Below are 12,549 nucleotides of genomic sequence, written 5' to 3'. Positions count from 1 at the left end.
ATAAAGCAGTTCGCATTCAGCACGAGAAAACAAAGGAAAGACTAATTCGCTCTCAGCACCATGATGGATGCAAACTTGATTTCTTCATAGCCAACCTCCACCTCAGTTGAAGGCTCCGCATCAAACTCACTGGCCAAGACCATCTCGAAGGACGCTGCATCGAAGTCTACCTAGGTGGAGCAACCTGATAAAGCAGTCATACAGAACCCCCTCTTAAGGACGGCATGATGAGCTTCACTCTTAAGGTACTTAGCAGGACCGCAGAACCTCTTGATGGTCACATCCCTAATAAGGTAGATGTCCTCGGGGTACCTGCTCCACCTCTCCTTTAGCAGATGAATTCGCTCTCGGGCCCTGAAAATAAAGATGGCGAGGTCCTGTACAAGGCTGCAAACACTTAGACTCTTCCAACCTGAGAAGCAAATTGAATCGACGCTTACAAGCTCATTGAATTAGTCGTTCCAGGCCGAAAGGAGCAATCTACTCCCTTCGCCGAGTTACTTTTCAGCTCGCGAGTGGGGGGCAATTGATGAGGGCGGATTTGGCCCTCTAATGACATTGTGACACATGGCATCTCGAAACAACTGGGTGACACCCGGAACCACTTAGGCAACAACTTGCCTTAGCCAAGATGATGGTGTCTCAGTTGGCGACTTGGCATTGACACCGACCTAGCGACCTGGCATTGTTGCTGACCTGGCGACCTGCCTTTATGCAAACCTATCGACCTCGACCTCGACCACAACTCAGGTCGGCTAGAAGCACCTCGTCTAGGGCCGACCTGTAGCATCTCGTCATTGGCCGAAGTAACCTCAATGCAAGGAGCGACCTCCCTCAAGGGCGTGCCGACCTGACTGAGGTCCAAGTGGCGACCTGCGAGACGTGCTCATCGACAAATTCGGCATGCATATCCCAACACTCCCACGATCTTTGGTAGTTGGCCCACATACCGAACGTTTCAGAGGATCGTCAACGTGCATGGCGGTTGCCTCCGAGGAACTCATACCGGTTAGGCACGTCCTCCCAGAAATCTCGGATGCGGTACATGAGGCCCACATCAAACATGGCCTATATAAAGGCACCAACCCCAATAACGCAAGGGGGCAAGTAAGCACATTCTAGCTCTCACACTTTATGATTTTTTAGCTTGCGATTTACTAATAGTTTACTGACTTAAGCATCAGAATGACCTCGTCGGGTTAGTCACCCTAGGTCCTCTGACACTAATTCCTTGCAGGTTTCAACTACATAGCTCAACAATCAATCCAGCTCATCAACATTCAGGCAGGCATCAGAGTCACCTCTCCAGCTCGACACCTAATCTACCCCCAGCTCGACCTGGTCAGCTCGACACCTAATTTGCCTCTAGCTCGATACCTAATTTACCTCCAGCTCAGCACCTAATCTACCCCCAATTCGGCTTGGTTAGCTCGGCACCTAATCTGCCCCCAACTCGGCCTGGTCAGCTCGACACCTAATATGCCTCTAGCTTGGCCTAGTTAGCTCAACACCTAATCTACCCCCAGCTCGGCACCTGATCTGCCTCTAGCTCGGCCTAGTCAGCTTGGCATCCAGGTCCTCATCCAGCAAAAGTTCTCTACTTCAGCTTCTGAGTCATTGGCCACTTGGAACCAAACCAAATGATGAGGTACTTAGCACAAAAAATTGATTCATCAAGTTATGTATTCTGATGACATCCAGGTTCGAGACAGGTGCAAAGCTGAATGGAAAGAATTTAAAAACCAATAAAGATTCTTTTCATCATGTAGATGAGTGCAAAGCTTTCAAATTTGAAGCACCATTCTAGTAAGTGTATACATGTTTTGCATGTGACAATTTTAGATGATGATAATGATAGTAATAATGTATACAAAATATTTTATAAACTTTATGTATTTTTACTTTTTTGTTTATTGCTAACAAAATTTGATTACATAAACACCTCATCCAAATATGTGATAATTGGATTGAGTTGTGAAGTTTCAAGCATCATTGACAAACCTACCTACTTGACTAGACTCTTCTTTTTGTAATGTTTTATCTTTATTATGTATCTTTTTTTATTAATTTATAAAAAAAAATGTAAGATTTAAATAGAGAGAATTGAATGAAATAAAAAGTAATAGTTCAATTTACAATTTAAACATCGTAATTAAATAGGGACTAAATTAAAAAAAGAGTCTTGTAGTGAAAATAAAGTCCCACAATTTTATTCATATTTTTAATAGTAGTGTAAATATAGAATTATAGATGTGTTCAACTTTTTTATATTTTTTTTGCATTTCTATATATAAAAATAATTCTAATATGCCATGCACACTTGTTTTTTGTTTAATATGATATTATATATGTGCCTACATGTTTTTTCTCATTTTTGTAATTTTATATTTTATTACTTTTTATTTATTTATTTATGGCATTAAAGGTTAACACATTTGACCCAAAAATTGAACTATTGATCTTTGCCAAATAGTAAAGTAATTTCATTTTTGGTCAGTTCTAAATTATATATATCGTTTTCATCATCAATAAAAATAATTCTTGTTTATTATAGTTATTTTTTAATTTGATTAATAAAATATCATAAATGTATCTGATTTTTTATACATTTTTATAATTTTATATATTTATTTGTATTTTAAAATTTTTATTACCCTAAATATGACTTCACAAATTGGTTAATTTGATTTTGATGGTTGAAGTGCTTAGCCACCACTTGGATAAAGAATGGTTTTATTTTTGAGTCAGTTTTAAAATATATAGGTTTATATTTTTTAAAAATATTGAGGTATATCTAAGTAGTAGCATTTATTAGTAAATATTTGATAAGAGAACATGGGAATTAATGCCTTAAGTATAAGAGTTAATGAGTGGAAAGGGATTAAATGAGGTGGAAAGTAATAATTGAATTTATTTTTAACCCTTACAATTAGAGATGGACTAAATACACAAATATGAACATTTTAATAACCATTAAAGTGGCATTCAAATTATAATAAAATGACTTTTTTACCATTTCTTAGACAAAGAAATAAATGATAATTTTAGTCTAAAAGCCTTTCACTTTCATCCACACTTTATATATAGTAAAGATATAAATTCTTAAGTTCATCTTTAACAAAGCAACCACGCATACTGACAAAACAAGTTTCCTATTAATAAGGAGTAGGTGTGCAATGTACATTTACATCCAAATTTCCATTTTAACTATAAAGCTAAAGGAGGGGCCCCTACGTTGTAGGGGCTTGCAAAAGCAAAATTATTGTATAAGAGAAAATGAATTTGCAAAAGGTAAATTTTTTAATTAATAGTTTTTAGGAAAAATGATTTACTTAAAATAAGTTGAAATTTATGGATAATAATATATTTAATTTAATAAAATAAAATAATAAATAAATAAAGTTTTCAATTTTGAATTCAATTTAATATAAATAAATCAATTTTGTTGTTAAATAAAGAATACAAATCTTTTTTTCTCAAATTCTTGGCTGGGCTTTGGGCTTTATATGAGAGTCGAGCTTGGGCTCAAGATCTAAGCCCGATGGTCCAATCATGCTTAAGCTTGGGCCTGAATATGTTCCGTTGATATAAAGGCAAAGCCTAGTGTGGATCCCAACCCCGTGGTGGACACAAGGGACCCCAAGGAGCCATGGGCCCCTTATGGCCCAACAAATTCTCACGCTTCATGTATATTTTCCCACTATCCCACCTCCCACCCCAATGGTTGCCCCCCCGTGGCCATCCATATTTATTCCCCCTACCCCCCAATCCACTTAGATTTTGGCACCCCTCATAAAAAACTCCTAGCTCTACTCCTACCCAACCCAACCTAACCTATTGATAGCCCTAAATTACTCCCCCAATCCACTTAGATTTTAGCCCCCCTCATAAAAAATTCCTAGATCTACCATTGTCCAACGCAGGCCTAACCTATTGATAACCTTAAATTATTAGGCTTGAGGAGAAAGAGAAATAATTTGTTAGTAAAATAAATTATTAACTAATTGAATAATTTAGTAAATTAAATAAATAAAAATCTGTGGATAATAATTTACTTAATTTTGTAAAATAAATAAATCAATTATTTATTGTAATAAATAAATAAGTAACTATTCATTTATTATTGGGACATGACTGGTCCAAGTTATCTAGAACCCAACCCAACCCATTGACAACCCTAAATATTGAGTGCATATTGAATTAAAAAAATAAAAATTATGGATAATAATATGTTTAATTTAATAAAATAAATCAATAATTAATTAATTAAAATTTTCACTTTTGAAGTCAATTTAATATAAATAAATCAATTTTATTGTCAAATAAAGAATATAAATCTTTTTTCTCAATTTCTTGGTTGAGCTTCGGGCTTTATATGGGATCGGGCTTGGGCTCAAGATCTAGGCTCAATGGTCCGATCATGCTCAAACTTGGACTTGAATATGTTTGATTGATATAAAGGCAAAGGTTGCATCTTGACATGACCTGTGAATAGGTTTAATCCCAACCCTAGGGGTGGAGCCAATGGGACCTAGGGAAGCCATGCCCCCCCCCCCCTAAATTGGAACCCTATACCAAGATCTAGAATCAACCCGTTGGTTCCAATTCTCGGAACTAGAACCGACCCAATCGATTCGAGTCCATCGGGTCTGTTGGGTCAAATCCAACCCATCAACAACCCTACCTATATATTGGGCTAAAGGGAAGAGAATGATTTGTTAGTAAATTATTTCTAAATAAATGTCTACAAAAATTTGTCTCTTAATGTCAAATCTTTTTTATTTTACTGATTTATAAATAATTTATTTACTTTTATTAACTAAATAAATGCTTAGATAATAATAATAATAATAACAATAATAATAATAATAAATTAAAAAAAATAATTTATTAAAATAAATAAATAAATGTCTATTAAAATCCTTCTCCCAATGTCAATTTTTTATTTTATTGATTTAAAATAATTTATTTAATTTTATTAAATAAATAACTGCTTAAATAATAATAAAAAAATATAAATGAATAAATAAAAATTGAAATAAAGAATAGGAGGAAGAGAGAGAGAATTAAGCGAGAGAGAAAGAGAGAAGAGGGATGAAATTTTATTTTATAGGATTACATAACCATAAATAATTATATATGGCATTGCTAGAATAGGTATAAATTCATTTTTAACAAAGCAACCACGCAAAACAAGTTTCCTATTAATAAGGAGAAGGTGTGCAACGTACACTTACATCCAAATTTTCATTTTAACTGTAGAATATTGCGTTTGCTTTCTCAGTTTAGTTCTCAGATATCTTCTTTCAGACGTTCCTCTCTAAAAATGCCTACCAACAGAACCGAGTTATACTTGATGCATTATCTTTGGTGTGAATCTATTGTCTATGTTATTCTTCCACGATTTAAGCAGCAGAAAATCAACAGGTTCGTTGCTTTAACCAAAGATTTGAAACCCAAAACTATAAAGCTGGCATCAAAGGCTGCACCATCACAAATAAATTCTCAGACCCTGAAATTTCCACTTCAACCAAGAGTTCAACATTATGGTAAATTACAAGCGAATAAAATTGATCAAATCACCACACGCCTTCCCATGAATTCTTGTATAATAAAATGCACCTATACAATTTAGAAGTAGAAATCTTTCCATCATAAGCAGCTTGGAAAGCACCAGCATCAGAGCAACAAGGATACACAGATACATCATTGTGCGAGTGGACAAGATTATGCCGGCTTGTTCTTGGGAGGAGAGTAGGCTTCAAGATTGAGATCCCCAACACCTTTGGGTGGACCAATGCTACATCGAGCAGTATTATGTGTTGCAATAGCATCCTTTATTTTCTGAAACTGCAAATTATTTAGAGAGCTTAGTCAATAAATACGTCAACAGACAAAAATACCAGGGTGTGTGCATGTAATGAAGATAAGGGGAGATCACTAGCTTGTCACTTTTACTAAATGCTCTTTAGACTTCAAACTTCCAACACTTGAATCGAGCAAGTGCTGGAAGCCTGCAAAATAAGCAACATGAAAGTGAATTTCTCTAGCTATCTTGGCACACAAGAGCACTTAGACTTCCAGTATCAATGGTCTTAAAATCTTTGAGAGAACAAAAATAAAGTTGCCACTTGCCACAAGCTATTATATAGCTCCACAATTCAGAGTAACCCTTCAAGATGCTCTGGCTATATCTCCTTCTAATAATACACCTCTAAATCCCCCATGATGTAGAACAAGGTAGAGGTCATACAAATTTTAGCTAATCTAGTGACCGAGTATTTGACTGGTAATGTCTGCTTAATGCCCAGCTCAAAACCACCATACACGCACACCATCTATAATGTAGAACAAGGTAGAGGTCATACAAATTTTAGCTAATCTAGTGATTGAGTATTTGACTGGTAATGTCTGCTTAATGCCCAGCTCATAACCACCATACACGCACACCATCTATGATGTAGAGCAAGGTAGAGGTCATACAAATTTCAGATCTGATGGTGGGTTTTATGAAGTGTTAAAAAGGAGGTTTTGGTGATAAATGATAGGGTAGAGATGGAGAAGCTAGTAGCCAGCTTGCTGTCCACTAAAGAATGAGCAAGATATTTTCTATTACAGTAAAAAGCAATGAGACAGATCACTTAGAACAGGCAATAAGTGAGAAGGGAAAAAAGAGAAATTACTGGGGACAACCAGAATTCGTTAAACCAAACTTTATTGCATTATCAACTCTTCTGAATTGCAATGACTTTGTTCATAGACTCAACATGAGAACTCAGATGTCCTTTCGCAGACTCTAATCTGGACTAGGAAATTTACCAAAAACAACATCTAGTTGTTTAAAAACCAAGAAAAATTCATTCCATAAGGACAATCGAATTAGGATTCTAACTCCTAAACAACTCCAATAACACTTTATTAACTAAAACCAACTTAATGTAGAAAATCAGAAATAACTACAAACAGTAAATCACACATTTAATATAAATAGCAATTGTAAATGTAAGGATTAATATAAAAAAGCCATGCCCAAAAGTTACCATAAATAGTGATTTCAATTTGCTAAAAACTAATTTCTAGAAGACTTAAGACACCTATAACTAGAAAATAAATTTAAAAAGCCAAAAATACCAATATCCTTATCACCCAAAAATTCTGTAACTGGTGTAAGAAATGAATAACTAATATATTTCTCCATGGATTCCTTCCTTGCTTCTGTAATCTGTATCCACGATTCCACATCAACCTATCTCCATCCCTAAATATGCCATTTAGGGTAGTTATTTACAATTTTAAGGGTGGTGAATTAGGGACATAACTTCCAATAGATTGGGATTAATGGATTAGATTTAGCATAGACACCCTTAATGACTGCACAAAGTGAGGCAAGACAATGTTAAATAAAATATGAAAAAAAAACTGTTAATAGAAAAAGAGAATAAGTAAATAGGAGAAAAGACAAATATACTTGAAATCTGCATGGAATAGCAATCTAAGAATAGAAAACATCATATGTAACTTGAAGCTGACCCTAACCCAATTAGAGAGGGACACACCAAACCTTTCCCATTAGAGAGGGACAACTTAAATGATAAACCTGATTAATTAACATCCCTACTAATAAACAGGGAACCCTCCTAACTGATGGGAAAAAAAGGCGTTTTGAATAAACTGCTACATAATTTCTCTCTGTTACTATACATAGGGGTATCTTTTTTTTGTCTTTCCACCAGAAGTGCACCCTATTACCAAAACAGGTTTCTTAAGTTATTCCCAATTTTCATTATAAAAAGAAAAATTTCCCATAAAACAGGGTTATCTTTTGCCTAATGGCAATGGTTCAATAGAGTTAATTATTGAAATTTGCCACATGAGGAGAAAGTTGGCAAACAGATGGAGTCCCTCCATGCCACCACCTAGCCTCTATATGTAATATAATATTCTTCATCTCTATTCCTCAATTAGATATGCTAAAGATGAGATGCAGTAAGATCATTATATACTAAAACCAGCCGAGTTTTATAGGGACCACAATATGGTCTTGTTCTATAGAGCAAAATATTTAGCAATCAATAAAATGAATGTATTGGAGATGATAAAGAAGTGGAGAAGGATTAGTGGAAGGTTTGAACGCACAAAAGTACAAATGATTCATGAATGTGGTGAAGTGAAACAGGAAGTAGCACCAAGTGGGGCAGGACAAGGGAAAGTAGACTATAAGCCTAGGTCATTTTAAGTAAAACCAGGAGACATGATGGTGAAAATTAATGGCTTGGGAAAATTCAAAAGAGAAGGCCAAAATGAACCTTGGATGAGGCAGTGAGAGAAATTTTGAAAGATATGACCTCAAATGAAGGTAAATGGAGGACAGTGGGAAACTAAGTACCTTTGCAAGTGAACATGAAAATGATTCCAACTGCCCATCTGCACCACGATAGAAGTGAAAATAAGGAAGAACCTTCACATTCAAGCTTTTACACATAGGTTTGTTTTCATCAAAATTCACTTTTAGGAATAAAATGTCTGGATGTTCTTCAGCAGTCTTGCATAGCTGGAAAATAAAATCATAGTCAGGTAAAACAGATAAAATTACCCAACAGCACTATAAATAATTTTTCCCGAGAAAAACACCATAAAACAATTTTAGGAAGGACCAAAGAAATCAATTAGCAACAGCAGATAGAGACATGTGATGACCATTCAAAATGTACTATTAAGAAGTGCAAAAATAAATATGATCTGAGATAATTGGGATGAAGGTTAAATCAACTTATCTGGTGGGAGAATAACATTAACAAATCAAAAACTCTATAATCAGAACCTCATCAAGACCCAAGCTTCATTTATTTTGAGGTCACAACAAAGCTTAAATTATTAGTTATGAAGATCAGGACCTCCATTAAATAAATGAAACTGGTTCATTTCCCTTTTGGAAGATAAGGGAACATGCATAAACAGGCTTACCTAATCAGTTAAAACCAACCCCCAAGTAAATTCCAAAGGCTAACCATTACAGATTTCATTCTAGTGTGCCCTGGATAGCAAAAGATTTGGTGTATACCAGAAAACCAATTATGTCATTGTGATTACTAGAAAGAAGAACTTCCTAGATATTAAAACTTCCACAGCCACAAGAAACCAATTATCCTTTCTAGCTCTCTCCCAATATTCACTGTACCGTAAGTAACTTTTATGCAAGCAGCAAGCCATACACTCTGTTCGTTGTTAGGTTGCAAGTATAAAGCTAATATATGAAATGCTTATAGTGGATTCAGGGTTGTAAGATGCAGAGCCTATTTAGGATAACATTCACAGATTAATTATAATTATGCCTAGAAATAAAATATCAGTTAGTTTCTACTTTCTAGCATGAACTAACTATGGGTTGCTTTCAGAGGAAAAACAAAGTAAATAACCTTGGGAAACAATGCCCGGCAAGAAGCACACCAACTGCCATAAAATTCAACAATAACCAGTTTATCTCCAGCTTCACTTAAAGCACTCAAAAATTCTTGTGTAGAATGAATGTCAATCATATTTGGTCCTGCATTTTTTTCCCACCATTTTGGCTGATCAGTTTCAGTAACTGTTGCCTGTACCTGAAGCAAAACCCCAAGAATAGAAGCATCAGAAAAGCTTTGTTGTGAAGTTATAAGCTTATTCTCTGTTATATCAAAGAAACTAACAGAAGAAAGTTCCAAAAGAAATTGAAGAAAGCAACAGTAAGAACGAGACATAATGAAACTGAAGTGTGGAGAAAAAATTCTTTAACTATCCTCAACAGGGAAAACAAGGCAGAAACCACGAGAATGACAAAACTTTAAAGTTTAGTTCTACAGAAGAAGACCCAAAATAAAACTTTAAGAACGAGAAGAAAGGACACCTGGCACCAATTGAGAAAACTTTAAGCAAATATTAAACTGTTTGGAATAAGATATACATACAAGTTAAAATATGATTACCATATAACAGGAACACAAAGTTCAGAAACACAAACACCTGATAAATTGGACTTAGTGGTGCTATGTAAGTTGCTGAATGAACAGAGACATAATGAACTAAAATAAATCACTTTTTGTCATGTAAAAACAAAACACCTATAAAAGAGATGGCGATCAAAAACAATTTCGTAAAATAACTTATATGTACCAAACAATGAACGAAGCAGATACAAGTTACAGGAGAATTCCATGAAGAGAAATGATAGTTTTGACAGGTGACCATTCAAGAATACAGTGAGGTTTCCAGTTAGAGGAAAAACTAATGCACGAAGTCCATAAAACACCAAGAGATGGGTACGAAATATTCTCCTCGAATTAACGAGAAAGGGTAAATTCGAAAAACAAAAGGTAAGAAAACATAATTATAGCATCAAGTACATTAAAAATTGATTATTAGATATGGGTAATCAAGCGCCTACTCTAATTTCCAAACAAAGACGTCAGAAGCAAGCAAATTAGTTAAGGTTACATTAAAACAGCAGAAGAAACGAAGAACAATTGCAGAACAGAGAAGGTTTGAAACAAAGAACAGGTTACCTTTGAAGAAATCAATCGTCTTGGATGCCTAAAGAAAAGGGGAGCGGCGGTACCAACAAAAGAATCTGCTACTGAACAAATCCTACTATCTAAATTTTGCTTTGGTTGGAATCCAAGTTGGAAAGAGGTGAAAGACGATGGGGAAGATAATATCAGGGGAAAAGGAGAAGGAGAAGGAGAAGGAAAGCGGTGTATATGATAAGGCAAACGAAGAACATCCGCCATTGGAGAGGAGGGAAAGAAAAGAGCCTCACCTCACCAGGCACAACTTAATCCTTCCCCTCCGATTCACAAGTGCAGTGCAGGACAGGCCCATGTGAATCGGGAAGCGCTCTTTCTCTCCCTCTCTCTCTCTCTCTCTCCTCCATTCCAAGAGTCCAAGTGTCTATGGTCTCTCGCGTGTGGACGATGTACGTCGTCTGATCCTGAATCTTGAATCCTCATCGTGGAAACTCAAGGATTTCCACAATCCACATTTTATTTCTATTTAAATTTATTTTTCCGCTTTTTCTTTTTGTTTTTTCATGGTTTCACCAACCAAAAAGCGAAGTTGTGGAGGATCTGCCGGGATCGAACGTGTGACCTCCCTGAAATTTAGCTTTAGGGGAAGGTTTGGCCGTTAGAGGTTCGGCTCGGAGGACTCACGTCTCACGGTCACGGTTATGGTGACCACTGTCACCACCCAATTGGAGTCTGGAGGCGTAGGCAGTTGGCCTAGCAAAAGCACTGGGACAGGCCAGATGGACCGGATCCATCGACCACAACGACGAATGCAATACTTTTGGGTGATTGAATCGAACGAGCCCGAGCCTGGGACCACTACATGAAACTGGGGTCTACAGCATATCAGATCAGGGATCAATACATAACTGAGTATGTGGCAAATAGCATTTAGCAATGCAAATATCCCATTTGAGTTCTTAAAATCTGAACCGATTCTTGAACCGGATTGCTTTATATTCTAATTCAACCCCTTGGACTTAGAATCATGAGATTGATTGGATTGGGCTTTGGGCCCGGATCACCGACGCTGATGATCTTTGATCCGGTGCCACATGTTTGGAAGATTTCCTGATTGTTCTGTAGATCATCATGGCTATGATCTATGGTCCAGACTCGAAACAGTTGGTGTCAACTCTGAAGGCACACCACCTATTGTCAACCTTCCCTGTTATAATCTAATGGGTTTCGTAAAGTACGATTTTGAGCATGGTTTTTAAAAATGACCCGGTGATCGAATCGGTGAGGATCCGGGACAGTTCATTTTGACAAAAATAAAAAATAAAAAATAAAAAAGTGGTTAAAACCGTTCAAACGGTTAATCGTTCGAGTCAATGGTTTGTTGATCAAAATCAACAGTTTTAGGCAAATTTTCAGTTTTAGAAAAAATCGAAATTGATCACCTAACTGATTCCTGGTTTTTCAGTCTGACCATCTAACCCAATCCGATTTTGAAAACAATGATTTTGAGTATTGGTTTTTGATCTAAGAGGCCCTATATATCAATATGATTTTATATTAAACTTATATGCTTTTAATTTGAATTAAAAGGCTGCTATATTAAATTTATATGGGGTTATTTCATCTGGTTTTGGAGGAGCGGTCGGTTTATTAGTCATCTCTTTCGTCCCTTCCGTCGGATTTCGAGTTTACTGTTGTTGATTGCCACTGGATGGGTTTGAGTTTGGCAATCAATTCTCTCATTGAACCCTTTGTTGGTTTAGGGTTGGGATGCATTATTCAGGAGTTTCTTGTCAAGTTAATCTCTCTTGGAGGTTTGGAATTGGGATTTGCTACTAAAACAAGGCACCTCACAACTATCTCATAGGCACATCCTCCCATGAATAATAATACAGAACTACGGGAGATATTCTTAATACACGGTGAGATGTGTCTGTAGCCCTGTGTGAAGAGCAGATCTGATCTCGGAAGTTTGACCCTTCTTTTTGGCATTTTATGGATTTGTGCTACAAGGTACTCACAATTCTGAATTTATTTATTTTTTTCTTTT

At 36.0% G+C, this 12,549-nt stretch overlaps 1 protein-coding gene across 1 annotated transcript; it reads right to left on the bottom strand.

Annotated features, from left to right (window-relative positions):
• Window positions 1-5,491: 5,491 nt before the first annotated feature.
• LOC148842370 (thioredoxin-like 2, chloroplastic) lies at window positions 5,492-11,070 on the bottom strand. The gene is made up of 4 exons (XM_088957535.1): window positions 10,539-11,070; window positions 9,417-9,599; window positions 8,387-8,551; window positions 5,492-5,850 (listed from the first exon to the last, which is right to left on the bottom strand). The coding sequence occupies exons 1-4, from the start codon at window positions 10,761-10,763 to the stop codon at window positions 5,728-5,730; spliced, it is 696 nt and encodes a 231-aa protein (XP_088813661.1). The 5' UTR covers window positions 10,764-11,070; the 3' UTR covers window positions 5,492-5,727.
• Window positions 11,071-12,549: the final 1,479 nt, after the last annotated feature.

The sequence above is a fragment of the Nelumbo lutea genome, chromosome 8, assembly GCF_056320005.1.
Source record: "Nelumbo lutea isolate HS-2025 chromosome 8, American lotus-T2T, whole genome shotgun sequence".
Lineage (NCBI taxonomy): Eukaryota > Viridiplantae > Streptophyta > Magnoliopsida > Proteales > Nelumbonaceae > Nelumbo > Nelumbo lutea.
This window is presented reverse-complemented; position numbering and strand designations above follow the sequence as displayed.